Source organism: Sparus aurata, chromosome 7 (assembly GCF_900880675.1).
Source record: "Sparus aurata chromosome 7, fSpaAur1.1, whole genome shotgun sequence".
In the NCBI taxonomy this organism is placed as follows: Eukaryota; Metazoa; Chordata; class Actinopteri; order Spariformes; family Sparidae; genus Sparus; species Sparus aurata.
The window spans coordinates 31,804,618-31,825,749 of NC_044193.1; the positions used below are offsets into that span (position 1 = coordinate 31,804,618).

General features: G+C 42.3%; 1 protein-coding gene across 2 annotated transcripts in view; it reads left to right on the forward strand.

The window, feature by feature from the left end:
* Positions 1–21,132, forward strand: part of prkcz (protein kinase C, zeta) — a 197,049-nt gene that overhangs the window by 8,034 nt on the left and 167,883 nt on the right. The window contains exons 2-4 of one of the 2 annotated variants that reach the window (XM_030422233.1): positions 5,711–5,847; positions 9,403–9,524; positions 11,679–11,768. In XM_030422233.1, coding sequence (XP_030278093.1) covers positions 9,407–9,524; positions 11,679–11,768 — 208 coding nt within the window. In that variant the 5' untranslated portion in view covers positions 5,711–5,847; positions 9,403–9,406. The remainder of the gene's footprint in view (positions 1–5,710; positions 5,848–9,402; positions 9,525–11,678; positions 11,769–21,132) is intronic. The other variant, XM_030422231.1, reaches the window with a different exon arrangement.

Genomic DNA, 21,132 nt, shown 5'->3' on the forward strand with positions numbered 1-21,132 from the left:
GTTGTGAATAAAACGAGTCAAAATCGTACTCACCAATCCGTAAAGTTTGCAAACCGTGTTTTTCCAACTCTGTGCTCTGCTAAGTCGTGTCTTCCAACCTTATGCCTCCAACAGGCATGCCGCATGGTCTGTTCGCGTTAAAGCAGGTCAGCCTTATGCTCAGCTTTAACAAACACGGATACAGATTTTTAAGTTGTGTTAACTGAATACATCTCTGTGTTAAGTTAAGGCAGAATTGTATGATGAAAATTCATGTATTATTGAGTTAAGACTATTTTATTTATTTCAATTTAGACCAACCTATCAAATGAAGTTATAAACTCATTATAATACACATAACAAATTAGTTTTTTATGTAGTAAAAGCTCTTGATTTTGAGCTATACTTACTAACCCCATGAATCACTTCTTAGAGTGTACGTTAAAGTGCATCAAAAACATTTTGACTTCATCATGTCTTCATACAGTAGTATATTTTGTGTTTTTATGGGTTTCATTTGTGTTTCATTGAATAAAAGTCAGCTCTCAGGCAGATCCAGTAAATGTTTGCATACCAAAATTGTTCTGAAAAAAATTAGCAAAGATGACCGACAGAATGAAAAAGTATACTCGAGACGTTATGTCAAGTTAGCATACTAACCAGCTAGCAGTGAAAACACCAACCCTTCCCCTGTCCTCTTAACCCCCAGTCCAGGCAAAATTTGTTACAATTTCTGTTCCATATTTGTTTTCGTGTTTTGTCTGCTTTCTATCACGTATAATATTTGCATAACATAATCCAGATTGCATGTGTGTATGTCTTCCAACATTTCAATGCACCAATAATGTTCGTGCCAGTAACACTCATTTAGTGCAGTTTTTGTCTCTATGAGCTTTCAAACACATTCTCTATGAATTCAAATATTTAATTTAGATTTGACCAATGATACATCCTACTAGTTTTTAAAATGTATTCATATGCTTAAAGTCAATGTCGTTCTGATGGTATAATGTTTTCTTCTAATGAAGACATCCATTTTGGTGTTTTATTACATAATGCACCAAATTGTTACATTTTCTTGATAACAAAAGTGCAGCACCTGCATTTTGTAATTACTGATGCAATATGTAAGAACTTATTACAAAATGCTGCAAAACAAAACAAAAACATATTGCATTCAAGACTTTCATTACAAAATGTGGGAGATTATTACAAAATGCGCTGTTATTACATAATGAATTGAAAATGTATTACATTATTACATTATGGGGCGTTATTACATAATGTGACAGGGCTAACTAGCTAACAGCAGCTACTGTTAGCAGCAGTTACCAGTCACTCTGGTATTATGCCGATAATATGAATCAGAAAGGGTGGATAACTCTCACGCATAACATCTTCAATTATGATTTCTCAGGTCTGCTTCTTTGCAAACAACAGTTCACCTGACACATACAAGTCGTTTAGGAACTGCTCGGCTCTGTACTCAGGGGTTAAGGGCAAGTTTCTCAGTTTTTTGGCTGAAGAAGACGGAGCCGTAGGCAGCCGCTTTGCCATGCTTACATGGCTTTGACGGGGGTCAAGTCTGTGGAGTGGGCCACCCAGATTTGCTTCCCTCCGTGCACTTTTCCCCAGACATACGTTTCTCTTCCACAAGAAAAGAGAATTTCAGTGAAATTATGTCAAATTCCACGATATTCTGTGTTAGAAAATAGATTCCGTTTTAATCGGACAATTCGATTAGTAGTAGTAGTAGTAGAAGATAGATATCAGCAGAGACAGAATTGGAGGAACTGGAAGAAGGTGGAAACTTGTCTGGGTTGGTTTGACACACAGTGTAGTTTACCAAAGAACCACCACACAGTGACATTTTGTACAGCATTTGAGCTCAAGGTGACAGTATTCCTTGGATTAGAGGGATCAAAGATCAACATGTTTATAGTAAGGTTTATGCTCTTGTTCATGACCAATCCCTCAGTGTGCAGTGTACTTGTGAATGTATGAACTCAGGAAATAGTGCAAGGGTCAGCCAATGATGTCCCTGCACTTAGGCTTGGAGAGATTTTTCCCTCATTGTTTTGGCTTCAACAGGTTTGGTTTTAAAAAACTGATAAATAAATGCATTCTTACTGGTATGTCTACAGAGAGGGCAAAGAGGAAGCATTATGTAGAAGACCTTTGTTACGCATGTTTTATGTATGTTAATAAAACCCAGTAAGCCACAAAGCTACAAAATAGCTATTGTTCTAAAAAGTCTGATACGTTTTGAACTGCTGATCCTTTATAGTGTTAATACTCGTTTCAGAGCCTTTCATTGGTATCAGACATGTCTTGTTTGGGCTTTCAGGGGTTTTGTGGTGAACATGATCATGCCATTGTGTTATGCAGCATTTATTTGCAATAGCATAGTTTCTTACTCTGAGCCAATGAGCAATGATTGTAGCCAAGCTACTTTTGTCCTTATTGTTCAATGGAAAATATATTTCTCTGAAATACCGCTGCTTTAGTGTACTCTGTATCAACATGGTCAGTAATGAAATATAGGATTACACTTGTTTTTATAATGAAAAAGTTCACAGTAAAAAAAAAACCACCAAATTTTGACCAGCATTTTTAAAACAATATTGGTAATTTACCCATTGGTCTCCAAAAAAGCATATGTAAAATTGTCACTTTCATTTCAGACTGAATCTGAAGGTTCAGTCTTAAGAATCAAATTATATATGGCACTTGATGCTCACTGGTAGAAAAGGTAAGGAAAAAATAATAAATACAGGAAAGTCAGGCACCCCAAGAATTGTTAGGGTCATATATTAAGGTTTTGGTTAGGGTGGTATTGATTCAAATATAAAACAATACCAAAAAAATAAAAAAAATAAGAGAATAGAGCCCAAAGCATACTAAAAGATTACCAATACTAAAGACTTATATTGACATCACATAAATTTAGGTCAGAGTTTATTGAACCATTTCTAAATTGATTAAATTGATCTATCTATCTATCTATCTATCTATCTATCTATCTATCTATCTATCTATCTATCTATCTATCTATCCATATTTATATCTATCTATCTATCTATGTAAATATATATATAGTCATAACCCTACCCTCCTTGTGTGTGTATGTGATGTCATTCAACACTAATTGTGTTGAGCAATGCCTGCTGTCAGAGTCCAACAAACACTGGCCATAAACACTTGGCCCCACCCACACACACAAACACGCAACACTCACACAAAACACACACACACACATACTCTGGGTCCACTAGAACCTTGTCTCTGTTGGTGTTGAAACTGAACAGGCACACCCTTATTTAACAGACCTGATTAGAGTATTTGAAGGCCCTTACTGATTTCAAGTACAACCACTTGGTGCTTTATGTTTCTTTTCAGCATTTAACGACAGAGGAATGGTAGACGTTGTGCAGTCAGTGTCGAGTTTAAATCATCAGTGTTAGTGCAAAGTCTCTGTTTATGGTATTAACTAGTAAAGCCTTCTGTCCTGTCTTTCAAATGTATTCTTGTCAGTGTTCTTCTAATACTGCTTTCCCACCAAACTGAGCGGATCTACACAGGTTTTTTTAAATGCGTGTCGACTTGCTAAAATTTGCCTATGGACCCTATTCCCACCTCCCGCAGGAAAAGCAGTCTGTCTGTGAAAGCGTTGCGTTGTAAATTTTTCCAAGTTACAAATGTGCTGGAAACAGTTGTAACAGAAGAGAACCAACAATAGACTCATTAAGATATAAGCATCTGTAAAATGTTGGATAAATTATTGAGTGTCCAAACCTCTGCAAAATTACTAATTTCACTGTCATACTTTGTGCAATTCGGTCCAATAACATTTGGAAAGTCCGGAAGAGCTGCATGATTCAATTATTTTATCCCCCTTCAAGTAAGCCGAGCAGCACGGACGTGCACAGGTACGGGCTATTGTTGCTCGGGCAACAGCCCGTTTGCCCTTAGTAGCTGAGCTGCCCCTCTGGAGAAACGTTTGTCAGTCTGGAACTATGTGAACCCAGAAGAAAGGACATCATACCATTGGAAGCTGCGTCTCTTCCTGTTTAACATCGGCTGTTGTCTGGCAGTTACGTACTTCTTCAGACGACACAACATGTTCTGTGAAACGGGTGTCTACACTCTGTTTGCTTTCTTTGAGTACCCGGTTGTCTTCTCTAACATGGCGTTCCCCATGACAGCCTTCTGGGATTTTGGCAGTAAAGATGTGATTGTTGCCACGGTGCCCGAAGACAAACGATACTAAAGGCACAACAATACCTCAACTGTTGACTTAAAAAAAAACCCACACAAATTGGACACTTACAGGAAACGTAAACTATATATGCGGAATGAATGTGTCATAGACTTTATATGAGAGCTGATACTGAGGCCTTTTTGTCAGATTCTACAGGTGAGATTCTACTTTTATCATTCCAACTTCACCTGAGTGCTTCTGACTAACTGCCCTGAACATGGTGAGAGTCTTGAAAGGTTCTAAAAGTGTTTATTAAACTCTGAATGAGACTGAAGGTGCTTTCACTGTGTTTAGGCTGTTTGAATTAGCACAGCTGTGGTTCAAAACCTGCGTGGTGGCACGGTGCCCTTTTTCCAGGTTAGAGCAATAGCCCCTCCAAATGTCTGTGCACGTCCCTGCTGGGCAGTAATCCGGTAGTTAGCCGGCTCGGTCAGTGATCCAGGTCTTTTCATACCCAGGAAGTCGAGCTTCAAACCACCACTGAGCAGCTTTCATGGGAATGAACTTGGCTTCAGCTCCAACACTCTGTCCAGTTATAAAAGGTGCTTAAACTGGCTGCATCCCAAATCTCTTCCTGAGGAAGTTGATAATGCATCATCACTTCTTTAAAGAGTATTGATTTGGTATTATTTAAGGTTAGGGCTGGGACAGCGATTCGTCGACATGAATAATTTGCGTTGACGCGTCGTCCCAAAAGGCAAATAATAGTGGTAGGACCCTTTTGAGGCTGAAAATATCAACAACAATGGCGGCGGCATGCAGCAACCGCAGGAGTTGCACTGAGGTGCAACAAATACCAAAAAAATCATGCACACGGTCTTCAAAAGTGTGGGATTTTTCACTTTTAACCCTTCTAGTGATGTGGTAGTTTGCAGACATTGCAAAATTAATTTGGTGTATCACATAAGTACGACACCAATGAACGAACATTTAAAGAGAACACACCGTGGAGCTCTGTGTCAGGATGGCAGCAAAACACTGTAAGTCCTGTTGACTTTCCTCCTTTTCCACCCTGGAATGTTCGTTTATCAAGCATTGACACAGAATGTGTCTTAGTGGTAAACCAAAGGTCCTACTCTCTGAGTAAACGTTATGTTAGACTGTTAAATTGTCTATTGATCACTACAGAGATACAGTCCCGACATGTTTCTAATCTGTTTGCTTACACTCCTGTGTCGTTGGTTAAGTATGACACAAAAGACTTTACCGTCTGTCATGTTCTGCAGCCATTTACTTTCAAAATTCCACAATCTAGCAACCAGTTCCAAGTAGTAAACACGCATTAGACATCTGACAATTTAAATTACAGAAATTATTTTTGAAGTTGAGCCTCTGAGATGGCTGTAGTATACTAATATCAAATATATCATAATAACAACAATGGTGTGGTCTGTGAATTATTAGACTATGCTATGTTTCTGATTTGCTATTGTGAATATTCACGTGCTTTATGTTTTTTTTCCATTACAGGAGTAAACAAAGCAGTCTGGAGGATTTTTTCCATAAAAAGAACAAGAAACCTTGCACACCCCAGGAAGCTAGCATGTTTACAAACAGCATCATCTCAATGATTGTAAAGGACATGAGGCCCCTTGCTACTGTTGAAGGTAAAGGCTTCCGTGAAATGGTAAACACTTTCCATTCAGGATACACCTACCCATCCAGGTGCCATGTCACTGACTTGATGGAAAAGAAGTATGTGGCTACCATGGCCAAAGTAAAAAGTGAACTAAAAAAAGCACCTCCAAACTATCACTCAGTGCTGATGCTTGGACAAGTGTTGCCACTGAGGCATACTTAGGTGTCACCTGTCATTCTATAAATGGAAATTGGGAGCTGACCTCATTCAGCTTAACTACAATGCCGCTTTTGGAGTGCCACACTGCTGAAAATATTGCCTCTTGGTCGGAGGTGGTGGCAGAGAAATTCGATATCTCCCTTCGAGATTATATACTGGTGATTGTGCATGATAATGCTGCCATTGCTGTTGCAGCTCTTTGCATTCTAGAGGAGAAACTTGGGGTAGCGTCACATCGTTGTGCTGGCCATACACTTCAGTTGGTGGTCAACCATGCCTTGGAGAAGAATCCAAGACACTCGGGGCTGCACGGTGCCTTGGAAAACATTTCAAGAAGAGTGAGCTGACTAGCAGCAAGCTCAGCCAGTAAAAAAACAATGGGGTACAGCTGAGCTGAATTGATCCAGGATGTCTCTGTTAGATGGAACAGTTCCTAAGATATGGTAAATCGCCTTTTAGAACAGTGGTGGCTGATGGTCGCAACCCTTTCAGACTCAGAAGTCACACAGCGTGGGAAGCACTACCTGGATCTGAAAAGTGACCAGTGGACTTTACTGGAAGAACTGGAGAAGGTCCTCATGTCCTTTGAACAGGCCACTGTTTAGTGGAGAGGCCTATGTTACAATCTCTGTTCTACCTCCACTGCTAAAGGGTCTCCAGAAATCCATCAAGAAAACATCATACGAGTCTGCTGCTGTGAACTCATTTCAGATTGCTGCAGAACAACAGATGGAATCAAGGTGGGAGTCTGGGTCTGCTTTCAAAGAGGATGGACAAAATGTGTCCATCATTTCTGCCGCCCTCGATCACGGCTTTCACAAGTTGAAGTTCCTGTCACCCGATGATCCTCTGAAGGTGCAAGTAAGAATTCAGGCTCTTGGCCTTGATATCCAAAGAGCCAAGCAACAACTGGCAGGCATTGAGCAGGAGCACTCAGCCAGTCCCCAGCAAAAGAACACCTCCAGGTCTGTGCTGGACACTTTGCTTGGCTCGGACTCTGAGGGGGAGGGCAGCAACGAGAAGGACATTAGCCAGGAGCACAGTGGTGAGATTGAAACAGTGAGAAACGAGGTTCTTTTGAATTTTGTGGAGAACTGAATTCCAAGGGATGCTAGCCCACTTCAGTGGTAGAGGGGAAAATGCAGAAAGGTTCCCCACCCTGGCTGTTCTAGCCAGATCCTACTTATCAGTGCCTGCAACCTCCACTCCATCAGAATGTCTTTTTTCAGATGCTGGAAATATTGTAACGAAGAAAAGGGCAAGCCTGACTCTGGATTATGTTGACATGTTAACATTCCTCCCCTCTAACCCGTCAAATTATACCTTGAATTCATTACACAGAATTTTATTTTGGAGATATTCTTGAGGAGCAATGCTCTAACTGGCATGTTAAAGAAATGTTTAATCAATATTGAAATGTTAACAAGAAATGTTTTGATATTATAGATTATATTATAGATTAGTCGGCTAATTGAAAAAATAATCGCTAGATTAAACATTTAAAAAAATAATCGTTAGTTTACCAAAACTGAAAATTCAGTTGTTATCGACTTTATTATTACTACCTATGAGTTTCGTTCTACTCACAGCAAAACAGCATTGCAGCATTGGAAACACTTGTTAGTCGGTACAGCTCGTCTGGTATAATCAAAGATTTTAAAATAGAGTCCTATCAGGGTTCAAGGTTATAAACAGTATAATGACAGTAGAAATGTTGTCATCCTCCAATCTTGTGTACCCCTGTACATTGTATTGTGGCATAACATGCTGTTTGTTCAATTCAAGGAGCATCTTAACTGCAGAGCCATCAGCACCTTTTGTTGCAATAAAATGTTAAACTTATGATGAGAGTATTCTTGACTGAAATGTTCTTAATGTTAACTTTAGTTCAAGCTTGTAAACAGCTGATACAGAAACTGTTTAGTAGAGCCCTGCGCGGGACTGTTTTCTTCATCCCGCTCCTGCCCGCTCCCGCTGAATTTCTGACCATTACCGCCCGCACCCGCCACGTGTGTGTTACACTCCCGCCCGCTCCCGCAATGTGTATGTCCACTCCCGCCCGCACCTGCAAAACTCTGAGAATTTATGCCCGCACAATAGAGTACAATAATAGAGATGCATTGATTTTGTGTCTTTTCCTGTCCCGCAGGAGAAAACGCGTCATTTTATAGCCAATTAATAAAGACACTCATGGGGTTGTTTGTTTCGTTTCCCTGGGCTGCGTGTCTTTTGACGCACTGGTCAGGAATAGCGCTCCTCATTTAGTTTTTAATGAAATAAAGGCTGTTTCATATTCTATTCTCCTCTGTATTTTATTTATTTTTCTACCTTTATATAATCACGCAGTGATTGAGGTTAAGGTCTCTTTTCTAAGACAGACCTGAATAAGAAACAATAATGAGAACACAATCAGCAGATAGACAACGGTACACAATAAATTTAAATATCACTTTGTTTTATCAAAACTGTGCACCGTCACACAATTGAGAAGCTTTTTCAAATGTCAGACTTGCCTTGCTTATTTTTTCTGTTGTAGAGACCTTGTTTTAGCTTTTTGTCTACTTTATTTGTTGACTCTGTCATCCTGTCGCTCCCGCAGTGTTTGTTTTAGCCGCCCGCTCCCGCCCGCAGCAAAGTTAAAAAACGGACCGCTCCCGCGAGATTTGGGTTGGGTCCGACGGGACCCAGCGGGACCCAATCCCAATGCAGCCCTCTACTGTTCAGTTCAGATCAGTGTGTCATCTAGGGCATCATCTAGGGCTGCAACTAGCAATTGTTTTCATTATTGATTAATCAGCTGACAAGTATTTATTGTGCAATTATGTGGGCAACCCTACCTAACTATATGCTTAATCACTGTGCAGCACCTCGTCTGGCCATTACAGCAAACTAGTCAGCTATCTACCTATCACTGAAAAAATAACACCTGAACATTTTCCCTCCAAGAGCTATTATAATCTATAAAATGTCAAAAACTGTGACAAAAAATGCTTATGACAATTTCTCAGAGTCCAATGCAATGTCTTCAAATTGCTTCTTTTGCCCAGCCAACGCCAGAATCTATTGTCATTCACCCTGCAACAAACCCAGACAACATTGTTCTCCATCCTTTACTTACAATAATAAGATACCTACAATAGCCAGATTACAGCTTAACTCAACTGAAAGCTAACGGGTGAAACCTCTTGTCTGTAACCTACAACATCTGACCAGATGGGAAGTGCAGTGGATGGATTCCTCCTTTTGCTGTTGACTCCTTCGAAGTCAACTTCTCCTTTTTAATCCCATGAGGGATCTCTTGATCTCTGCTCCACTTGGACAAAGTGACTCAATTTTGACATTTTCTGTGTATGTGTTCATTTAGGGACATGCTGATCACAGACATGGCAGCCACGGTAACCTTCGTGGAGTTATGTGAGGAGGTGAGAACAATGTGCAGTGTTGCAGAGCAACAGCCCATCACACTCAAGTGGATCGACGATGAAGGTGGGTGTGCCTCAAGGTAATACACTGCACATCTGTTTGGGTGCTCTGTCTTGCCTGCTGTGTCGTTTCACGCTACTGCTAAACTCAAAATGCAGAATGAAAGCCCATTTCCTGGGCTTCTGGACAGCCAAAAAGTCACCACTGCCACACCACACTGTACACTGGCACTTGAAGTGCTCATATCCAGCTGTCCACACTGTTCATCCCCGAGGAGAAGTTCAGTGTGTCCAGCGGTAAGCTAGCAGTGTTTCGCAATGTCGGCGCTCAGAGCTAGACACGCAAATTGCTTGGTTGTTGGTCATAAGTGCCTATATTTTGTCCCTACTACAGAACAACAGAAGAGACAGTGGTTGCATTTAATTTTTAACGACAATGTGCCGGCTACGATTCCTGTTAGTTTGTATGTGTGTGCTAACCACTTCACATCGGACTGCTTCAGTAACGACCCCTCGTAAAAGGATCAATCCCAACCATACGGGACCCAGCAACTGCACCAGAGCCACGTTTTGATAGTATTTACAGTTGCCTACGATTATGGTGAATTCAGCTTGAAATTGGCTAGTTAGCTCCGCTTTGGTCCGCTATGCAATGCCGTTTGAAGCAAATTTAATGTTAATAATATTTCGTTTGGTTGTCAAAGTGAAAAGTCTGGAAACATTTGCAGAATGGAGACAGAGACTATACGAACAGTGTCCAAGAGTTTAGAGACTGTGTTGGAGACAAACCAGCCATAAGCTACATGGTAGTAAATGTAACAACACATACGAACAAACTAAGTAACATATTCAGACACACTAACCATTCTGAAACATCCTGCTGCTGACGCAGAGTCTGATTTCTTCAAGAGGTTCTCCTTCTGGGTCCGATTCTGGGTCAAACTGGTATGGTTGTATGACAGCATCTTGGCGAGACATAGCGTTACATCCACCGGAGCTGTGAGGAGCCTGTAGCAGGCAAGGCCGACGTTGTCAGACGGAGCTCATTAGCATTTAAAGGCGCAGGCACAGAAACAGCCTGCTCTAAGTAGAGCTCAGTTGAGCGACTTTTAGACAATTCAGGACCACATATGGGTTTGGGGAAATACATTTCAAATACAGTGTTGTTGGACTGCTGACAGCTGTGTGAAATTGATGAAAAACAGTATAATAAGGGACCTTTCAGACAGAGTTCTTATAACCCTTGGTCTGAAGTGTGCCTCTAAAGACAGTGTAGGCCGAACACTTCAGGCTAGGGCTAAGTGGTAGGGGTCAAGGGATGTTTTGGGATTGGGTCTCTATCTCTGAACACTGTTCCTACAGTGCGAGGTGAGCAACATGTTAACAGAGCAGCAACAGCTTCTATCCTCAGTCTGTGTCCATACAGAGGGTCTTCAGTCACAGTGTGGGCAACTGTTTTGGCATCACTGTGGTGAAACGTATAGGTCTTATAAAAGTAGACTTCACTTTTGGTCACGTTTACATGCATTTACATTTATCATGTGTTCCACGACCTGTGTACACTGAATTGATTAAAATGGAAGCATTTAATAACAGAAAGGCATAACGCAGCTGAAATACCTCCTGAACCATTCATCCGTCCATCCACCCATCCATCCATAACAACAACAACAGCAACTATCACAGATAATAGTAATAGGATTCACAATCATTTTTAGCCTGTGTATATTTTGGGCTTCTTTTTAACTTGGTTGGAAGACAAAAAGCCATATGGTGTGAAGCCAGTGGTTCTCAACCTGTGTGTCAGCAGCCAAGGGAGTCAGGATGTGTCTAAGGGGTTGTGAGGGGGCAAAATGACAAAAATGTTGGGAACCACTGGCTTAACTGAACGCTCTTTCTTCTCGACATCTGAAGTATTGGCTGTCTGATCAGATTGCTGGAGGGATATATGATTCTCACTATCTAGTGAGTTTGAACTACGTGTGTTTCAGCCACTCTGTTATTATTGTATTTCTTATGACAGAAAGAACATTGGAATACTGTATATACTTCTATATACAAGACGTGCAAGCACTACACCCATTTAGCCAGATAAAATGTGTATGATACAGAGGATAATGGGAAGGATAAAATCAGATGATTGTACTGTTAAGATTAAATGTGTGGCGTTGAGTTGAGTTGTGTGTGTGTGTGTGTGTGTGTGTGTGCATGTTTTCAGGGGACCCTTGTACCATCTCATCTCAGATGGAGCTGGAGGAGGCATTTCGTATTTACATCCGAACAAAAAGGTCCAGACTGCTGCTGCATGGTGAGTTGGCTCCTACTTGGTTTTTATTACTTATTTATCCCCTAACCCTTTATTGGATAGTGACAGTTGAACAGAGGAAAGAGGGAGAGAGAGGGTCTGGGCTGGTGCAGTAATCACTGCCACAGTTTTTGGAGACTTGACACCACACTAGGCATTGAACATTTAAGTAATAACAAAGCACTGACAAGCAACACTTTATTAATGGCTTTTCTTAAATAATTTACCATTAAAGGAGACAAATTGTTCTCACTTTCAGGTTCATGCTTATCTTTTGGGTGTAATGTTCAAAACATGCATCAGTTTTCTCATAGCGTCCTGTGCTGCAGAGCTGAGTTGTGCACATACAGTCCTGTAGTCTTCTAGTTTCTAAAGTCCTGGCTCCAGCCCCAGTTTTTTCGTTTCCATGTCAAAATTAGCGAATGGTATCAAAAGATCTGGTCCGAATAGTCCTGTTTTATCATCAACTGTCTGTTGAGGTACTTAGCACACTGATCCAATTCTAAAAGGTGGAGTTAAAACACTGTAGACCACTGATTGGTCAGACTAAACAGTCAGAGTTGTTCTGAATAATTCTAAAGCAGGATTTCACGGCTTGCTTTTTCAGCTTCTTTTGTCTCACTGCCTGCAGCCTTTGCTCAAGTAAAGCTTGTTTCCGTGTTTTAATAACACACCACATGCATGTCCTGTATGGTAGAGCAAAAGAGAGAATGTGGTGGAGTAAGTGCTGAAGCGGCAGAAAAGAGACAGTGAAAGCGAGAGGATATATGTTTGTATGGGTTGTCAGTCGGCAGTAAGGTAGAGTACAGGTCACAGTGTGCCACTTCATAAATAAAGCAGCTTATTAAGGGTTAAGAACATTATGAAATTGCTGCTTTGTTTTTCAAATGCTGGAAAGCTGACCAGTTACAACTCTGCCTACATTCAAGGGTACTTTCCACAGTGACAATATAAAAGCAGATCTGGCGTTAAGGTACACTTAACGCAGGGTTCAAAGTATACTATACCATAATGACCACAGTGAAAACAAAACTCAAAGCTGCACTCTTTAGTTTTGGGGAAGAAATTTTAATCAGGGAGGAAACATCTTCATTGACCCTTTATTTTTTTCTATGCCTAAGCAAATTATTTTCATGACTAAATAAACTGAAATAACAAGCAACACAGTTTATACTGTTTTACTGTGTTTAGATGTGGCACACTCTGTGAACTTTTTAGCTTCATACAGTGTTCAGTGCTCAGTCATGGAAAAAAAAAAAAATATTTCTGAGTTTGTATTATAATCTTAATTTGTTCTGGCTCCTGAGCGCATAGTGAGGCACACATCACCAGACAGCTACACTTTGACTTGACTAAAGTGGCTAGGCAGCTTCAATGCTGAGTTGGCAGGACATGAGTTGTCGAGGTGAACTCCATTTATTGAAGATACAGCGTTTGATATCAAGCTGTTAATAATCATGTGAAACTGTCAATAAACCAACACAAAAAAGCTATGAGATAATGTAAATAAATATTATGCAATACAATGAAATATAAGCAGAAATATTTTTTAGAATCACAGATTAATTATTCTACTCACACACAAAGCTGCTCCAAGCTTTACACAAGCAGATGAAACCAGATTAAAAAAAGGAAATCTTAACCCATGCGATCTAGTTTTTTCTACTACTAGTCATGTGGCCTGATCTTGTGACTGAAATCATGTGGCCTGAACAACCAATGAAAACGGGAACATTTGAAATGCTGTGAAAAAGCTGCATTCCTCTTAATGACCTGTGGGAGGTGCTATAACACTTACCAGAGCAAAACACATGCAACATCACACTCTCTGCCTGGTATAGAACACAATACCACTATGAAAGACAACACCAAGGGAGTTAAGTCTATGTCACCCTATGGAGACATTAGCACCATCACCTCTGTGATGGGGTGAAGGAAGGTTTTGGAGGTCCCTCCTCTGACAACTTTGAGCTCCACTTTCCTGACCTCACCGTCACTTGAAGGGAAGATTTTTGTGACCAGCGCCATGGGCCAGTGGTTCCTCTCCACCTGGGGATCACGAAGAAGCACTATGTCTCCTTCCTGGATGTTGGGACGGCTCTTCTGCCACTTAGGCCGACTCTGAAGTATAGGGAGATACTCGTGCCTCCACCTCTCCCAAAAGGTGTTGGCCAAGTGCTGGAATTTTCTCCAATGCTGGCGGTGTAGATCTGCATCGATGAAGCACCCTGGAGGAGAAGGAGAACTACAAACTTTCTGGGTAAGGATCATAGCTGGAGTAGGGAGCGATGGAGCACTCACATCCGTAGAGATGGTTGTCAGAGGTCTGGAATTAATTATGGCGGACACTTCTGCCATGACTGTAGACAGAACTTTGTGAGATAGGTGAGATGGCTGAATTTGGGACAACATGGAATCCAGAATCCTCTTGGAGACTCCAGTCATTGTCTCCCACACACCCCCCATGTGGGAGGAATGGGGTGGATTAAGGATCCATGTACACCCTTCTTAGCTGAGGAACCGGAAGGCAAAAAATTGATGAAGAGCGTTTGTGAAGCTGGACGTGTCCATGGCCTCAATCAGCTCTATATGAACAGCATGCACACTGAGACAGGTAAAGATCAATGCCCCCCTTTTGCTGTTAGTGGCACCTCCACGTGTGCGTCGAGTAGAGATACTCCAAGGCCCAAATACATCAATGCCTACGTTGGTGAATGTTGGCATAGTACTTAAACGATCTGAAGGGAGGTCGGCCATCTTTTGCTCGGCTGTCCTTCCTCTGAGCTTGTTAGTCATCACACACCTGTACAAATGTCTTGCAATGCATCTCTCGACACTAACCATCTTAAAAAACTTTTGCCAAAAAGCAACCAAGGCTTTATTTGTGATTAAATATGAGTCAAAACTTCATGGAAAAGCATAATTACGATGAAAGAGGCACTTTTAAGATTTACCGTAGTTTCGTTTTCGGGCAAGCTAATTTTCAATGGGAGTGCTATGGGCACTTGTATGCTAGTATCAAAATCACTATTTTTAAAACACTAAGAAGGCTCGAAATAACATGAAACTTTGCTCGTGGAATCACTAGGGTCTTTACACATGAACATGAGCATTGAGAACATTGTTTGTGTACAGAGAGAAGATTTTTGGACAACTCACTTTAGTAGCTGCATCTCCGGCACACCGCCGTCATGGCAGACAAGAAGTGGTAGTACGAGTACGACCTAACAGGAAGGCTTGAGAAGTGGTCCACCATCACTCTCCTGCCTGTTCTCAATAGTCCATCATTATCGAGGATAGGATCCAACTTTCTCAATGGACTGCTCTTCGGGATGTCCTTTGCTTCAGACATCTCAGTCTGATATGCTTTACTCTGATCTAATTATGACCTGTTTCGCTTTTAGCAGATTGTCAGATGTGTGGACTTTTGAACATTGATGCCAACCTTTACATTCTGTTTTCCTTTGTACTCTTGGCTCTCGTGGTCTCAGTGATGTGGATCAAAGTGGCTATGGCTCTGATGAGAGACTGCCAGGTTAAGAACCTTCCAAATCGCTGAGAGCCCAGATTTGTGTCGGTCCATGCTGTGAGGTAAGAGCGCACTTCTGCATCAGAGTCTGGGTTCACAAGGTCGTAAGATGTCTCCGCAGGCGCATCTTACTTCATGGGTAGCAGCAGGAACTTGGGCCTGGTGATCCAGCTAGTATTTAACAGAAGCAACGCAGGTACTGACCTAGTTTCTACATCTGCTGGATTCTGACTGGTGGGTACATAGCGCAACTGGTCGGGGCTCGAGAACTTCCTGATGCTCTCTACTCTGTTACTGACATACACGTAAAATCTGTGGGTAACGTTGTGAATATAACCCAGCACGACTTTGCTGTCAGTGTAAACATTCATGTCATCAATCTTGTCATCCAATTTTCTCGACACCAGCTTTGTAATCTCAACAGCGAGGACTGCAGCTCCCAGCTCAAGCCATGGGACCCTATGGACTGACAAAGGAGCTAATTTAACCTTCCCGATGACAAATCCTATGTTGTCCATGACGTTGCTCTCCAACATCTTCAAATCGGCCACTGCAGCGATGGCTTTCACAGAAGCATCCGAAAAAATGTGCAGCTCTACATGCTGGGTCTTAGAAATAGATGTACTTGTGGAACAACGAGGTGTCTGAAAGTGTTCGAGAGCTTTTAATGAGTCTCTCCAAGTGATCCCCTGTCCTTCCTTATCTGCTTAAGGGGCTCATCCCAGTCAGTAGTGTCTTGGGTTAGTTCTCCCAGCAGAAACTTTCCTTGAATGGAGATTGATGCTACTAGGCCAAGCGGATTGAATAAACTATACTTTCAGTGTTGTAGACCTGGAAGGTGGATGTCTTTGCGCAGCTCCCTGTTCATTGCTAATCTACACTGCATTGGAAGAGAATCACTGTCTGGATCAAGCTCCTTCAAGTTCTTGGCGTACTTGGAGGCCGGAAATGCTTGCATGACTGTGGGACAGTTGGATGTGATCTTGTGGAGGCATAGGTTAGACATACCCAGCATCCCTTGTGCCGCTTTGAGTAAGCTGACAGCTTAATCTTTTGATGACAGAGATGTGAGGCCATTGTCTACATAGAACTCTCTATGTATGAACTCTTTTGCTATGGAGCCAAACACCGGTTCGCCATATAGTGCAGCTTGTCTGAGGCCGTAGGAGGGCTGTTGCCAAATACATGAACCTGCATCCGGTACTCGACAACCTCATCTGTAGGGTCATTAATCTTGAACCACATGAATCGAAGAAAGTTCCTGTGATCTTCCCTCACGAGAAACCTATGAAACATCTGTTCGATGTCTGTGGTGACAGCAGTCTGTTCACGTCAAAAATGCATCAGAACCCCCAGTAAACTATTGGTCAGGTCTGGCCCGGTCAACAACACATCATTAAAAGTCACCCCGAGATGTTTGGCGCTGGAGTCGAACACGACTCTAGCCCTTTTTACACAGCGTCTCCGCATTATTTCCGGAGCGGTTGTTCGTCAATTCTCCGCCAATGGTGATTCACACAGAGTGAATCATCTCCGCTGAACCGCCGTGTAATTCACACAGAAAGCCGGTGCCGCAGCTCCAAAAGAGGTGTGAAGGCACACATCATGTTGATGACGTCGGTGTTTCCCAGGTGTTCCCCCAGTTAATCTAAACCCGCGGACAGTTCATGATCATATTGATGCTGTTATAATGTGTAGTGATTGAGATCCTGACCCACCAAACATCCTGGAAAATTACGATGTTACATAATTACGTAATCACCATCAGTAAACTGGACGCTGTCTGACTCCCTCACTCGCTGGGACGGAGGCTGTTTTCTCGGGGAAAGTTCCCTTAAGTCTTGGTCAGGAGGGCTGACGGTCCGAAGCAATAGAGCAGGGGTACTCAAATACAAATCTTAAAGGGCCACAAAGATTTTTTTGAATGACTCAGAGGTCCATGTATTGAGGTCAGTCAGGCCACATGCAATAATACTGTAATATTCAATTAAATAAATTAAAATACATAGTTGAATATTTCCTTTTTGTTTGCCTTCAAACATTGTGTCCATCACTTCAGTCATGCATTATTTTATTTCATTGTGACATAGATGTGACAAGAATCCTGCTTGCAGCTTGATATGACGATTTCAGTGCATTTATTTGTGTTTTGCTTATCTCTGAATTTTGAGGAAATGTCTCTTCAAAATTCCTATGCTTCGTCTCATAATGCCATTTCAAATTGGAAATCTTCATCACAGCTTCTCCTGGCATATTGTAACGCCACTTGTGGACTGTGGCGCAATGGATCTTGGGTATTCTGTTGTTGGTGTAATTATGGTTCGTGAATGTGTTTGTGAATAAGATGATATGTAAGATGGTTGTGGGTTAATTCACGTAATTTGTTCTGTGATTAAATGGTGTTTTAACAAGGATGATACAAATTTTGGCACCGTGAGTGAAAGGGTGTTTGCCGGGAGAAACTCCCCGTCCGTTACACTCCTTGCAACATTGAATATACATGAGGTCTCTAACGTTAGCTAAAACTTGTCAAACTGCGCAAGGTGGTCAAGTAAGATGAAGTATTTAAAACTGCTGCACTGTCAGATACGTGGAGATTGTCCCGGTTGGAGGCAGAATAAATGCAACTTTGAAGATCCTATTTCTGCGAGTTGCCGATTATCACTGTCCACTTTGTCATAACAGTTTACTTGGAAACACGCCATATTCAATCTCTTACCACCAGCAAAATGTGAATACGCGAAGTGCTCCGAAAACGAAAGTGAAAGTTAAAAGTTGCGCTCTGTCTGTGTATCGTTGGCATGGAGACAAGTCCCGGTATACACGTGCTGACCCAACCAAAACACATAGTGAAGGAATAATAGTTCGGGGGCCACAAACAGGAGGCCGGCGGGCCGGTTGCGGCCCGGGGGCCGCCTATTGAGGACCGCTGCAATAGAGTATATGAACCGAGAAGCATGGACCAAAGTTTGTTCTTCCACTCGCTCAAGCCTTGAAGAAACACCTGAGGCGGAGAATGTGAGCAGCCTAATCATCGTAGGACTTCAAGAAATCTTTAGCAGAAACACACCAAGGAATTAAGAGCACAATGGATTAACCATTTTTGCCAACATGCTGTGGATTACAGTTTGGATATTGGAGTACTTTTGTTCACTCTGCTGGCGTGAAGTTTGGACTTTGAGGAAGTTACGAGACCTCTGCCTGGGTTGGGATTTGCCTCAAGGACTTGCACTTTCAGCAGGAAGGGAAAGGCAAGCCATGGGAAGACCTGACCCTCTCCACCTCACCTGCCATAAAGGGTGTGGCTGGTGGCCATATCTGACTCAAGGGCCATTCATGTCAGGTGCCAAACCAGAGGAAGCAGGGTAGACGTTCGGATTCAGGAAGTTAGAAGCTAGGCGAGTCTACTCACCACCAGCTTAAGCAATCCCTATTTAAAGGGCCAGTTTTTAAGCAACCTCTTGTAGGTTTAGGGATCTAACCCTTTAAATGGAGAGCTGTCGAGGACCTCCTGGACAGGTGTAAAACTCGGAATCTAACAGAGCCTCTCGATCAAGTGGAGGAATGTGCTTAGCAACAGAGTTGAGGTGAGTGTGATACTTGGCTATTTCAGGAGTAAGTATCTCCGACCTATCATCAGGGATGTAGTTACACTCTATGAGAGTCGGAAAATCTATGTTGAAGCTTCCATCTAAAGGATTTTCAATGAAGTTTGTGGCTGTCCTCCAAGACATCCCAGTAAGGCCAGCACATGTCCTAAGTGTGTAGAGTGACTCTGTGCCCTCCAGTCCAAAGAGGTCAAAGAACTCTGATCTAGCGAGCTATTTGCTGCTTTGATCATTAAGAATAGTGTAGAGTTTCACTGACATGTCTAGTTGACCCTTTGGATGAACTGTGATAAGGCTCATTTTTGAGTTGTTACCCTGTCCACAGTCCTCTGTACACTTCAAGTACACAGTAGCAGACTGATCACCCTTCTCCTCCCCGCCGTTCTCCGATTCAGGGGTCTGGTTAAACCATGGAGCTGGTCCAGGATGAAGAGCCACTACATGCGTGTCACTGCTGCACTCTTTGCACCGTACTGCTATTATGCAATCTTTGGCATAGTGTTTGCTTGAAGAACAACATCTAAAACATATGCCAGCCTCTTCAAGATACACCTTTCATTCTTCAATTGTTTTGGTTCTAAAGCCTCTGCAGTGTTTAAGGGGGTGAGGCTTTTTATGAATAGGACATTGCCTACCGACATCTGGTCTAGCACTAAGGGTCCCTGTATCGTCGGAGTCAAGCATAGAAGAGACCTCTGTCTTGTGTGAGGAGATGAAGCTTCTAGAGCTACTCATCTTCTTAACTGTATTGTTTGGCTTCATTCTTGTGTTTGCTGAAGAGGACAGAGAGAAACTTGGGTCGTTGCGGATGTAGGCCTCTCTGCAGACGAACTCGACAAAGTAGGCGAATGGTGGGAAATGGACCTGTTATTGTGCCTTGTAATTACTACCACGAGAGATCCATTTTTCCTGGAGACTGAATGGCAACTTCTCTACTGTGGGTATAAGGCCTCTAGCAGTATCCAGGCAAGCTAGTCCCCTCACGCGGTGCTGATGCTAGCTCTTGTAGCAGGTCGCCCAGCTCTCAGAGCTTTTAAAGCTCTTTATTGGTGACTTTGGGAAATTTCTCCAGTCTGTCGAAGAGAGCTTTCTCTATCATCTCTGGGGATCCATAGCACTCATTAAGACGTGACCACACCATTCTCAGGCCTTGAGCCTGGCCGCTGATGTGTACAGTCCTAATCCTCTTCACATGTGCTGAAGACTGTGTACCCAGCCACTTAGTTAACAGGTCGAGCTCTTCACTTGCGGTAAGTTCTGTTGCTTCAATGGAGTTTAGGAAGCTCGACCTCCATGCCGAATAACTTTTAGGTCGATCGTCAAATTTGGTGAGACTGACAAATGAGGAATCTAGCAATATCAGCAAACCCTGTACGGTCAGCAAGGGGAGTGTGAGGAGCTTGCTTGTTGAGAGTGGGTGTGAATGGCTGTTGTGACCTCATGGGGTAGAAACTATAAGGATTAGCATCAGGATCTGGCTTCGGTAGGTGAGTGGTGAGAGGTTCGGAGTGGTACTATTCAAGATGGCGGGATTGTATTGTCGATGCTGACTCTGTGGTGGTTCAGTGAGTGTAGGATTAGAGCCTTACTGATATACGCTCAACTTACTCGCTGGATCTTAGCCTTTTCTCCAGGGTATCCGTGCATCCTTAAAAAGTCTTAAAAAGTCTTAAATTCACGTATCTAAAATTAAGGCCTTAAAAAGTCTTAAATACGTCCTTATTTTGAACATAAGTCTTAAATTACATTTAGTTAAGTCTTAAATATGTAAATTCATTTACCGCTTCCGTCGTCACCTTTTTTGTTTTGTTTTGTTTTGTTTTTGTTTTGGGGAAATGTGTTGGTGAGATTCACAGTCTGTCTGAAGTATACTGTCAGTATTAGTAACGTAAGTGGCCTTTTGCCAACAGCCCGGTCGGAATTTATCGCCATACACTTCACCAGTTCCGGAAAGACTTCGACTGCGGAATCTGCTACAACAAATTTTAATTTGTTGGCTTGAACATCCAGAATTCAGTTGATTAAAAGCCGTAAAATAATGAATTTGAGGCGCAGTGTACGCTCTGCCAGAGGACCCTCAACTTTGGCACACTCGGTGTGAAAGCGCTGGTGTCACACACAAAATCGGAAAAACACCAGTTAGATTCTGAAAGTCTCCAGCGAAGTCACGCCATCACACACTCCTGTACGCCTTTGTCACCAGTTCCCGGTCCAAGTTGTCCAGTTCTGC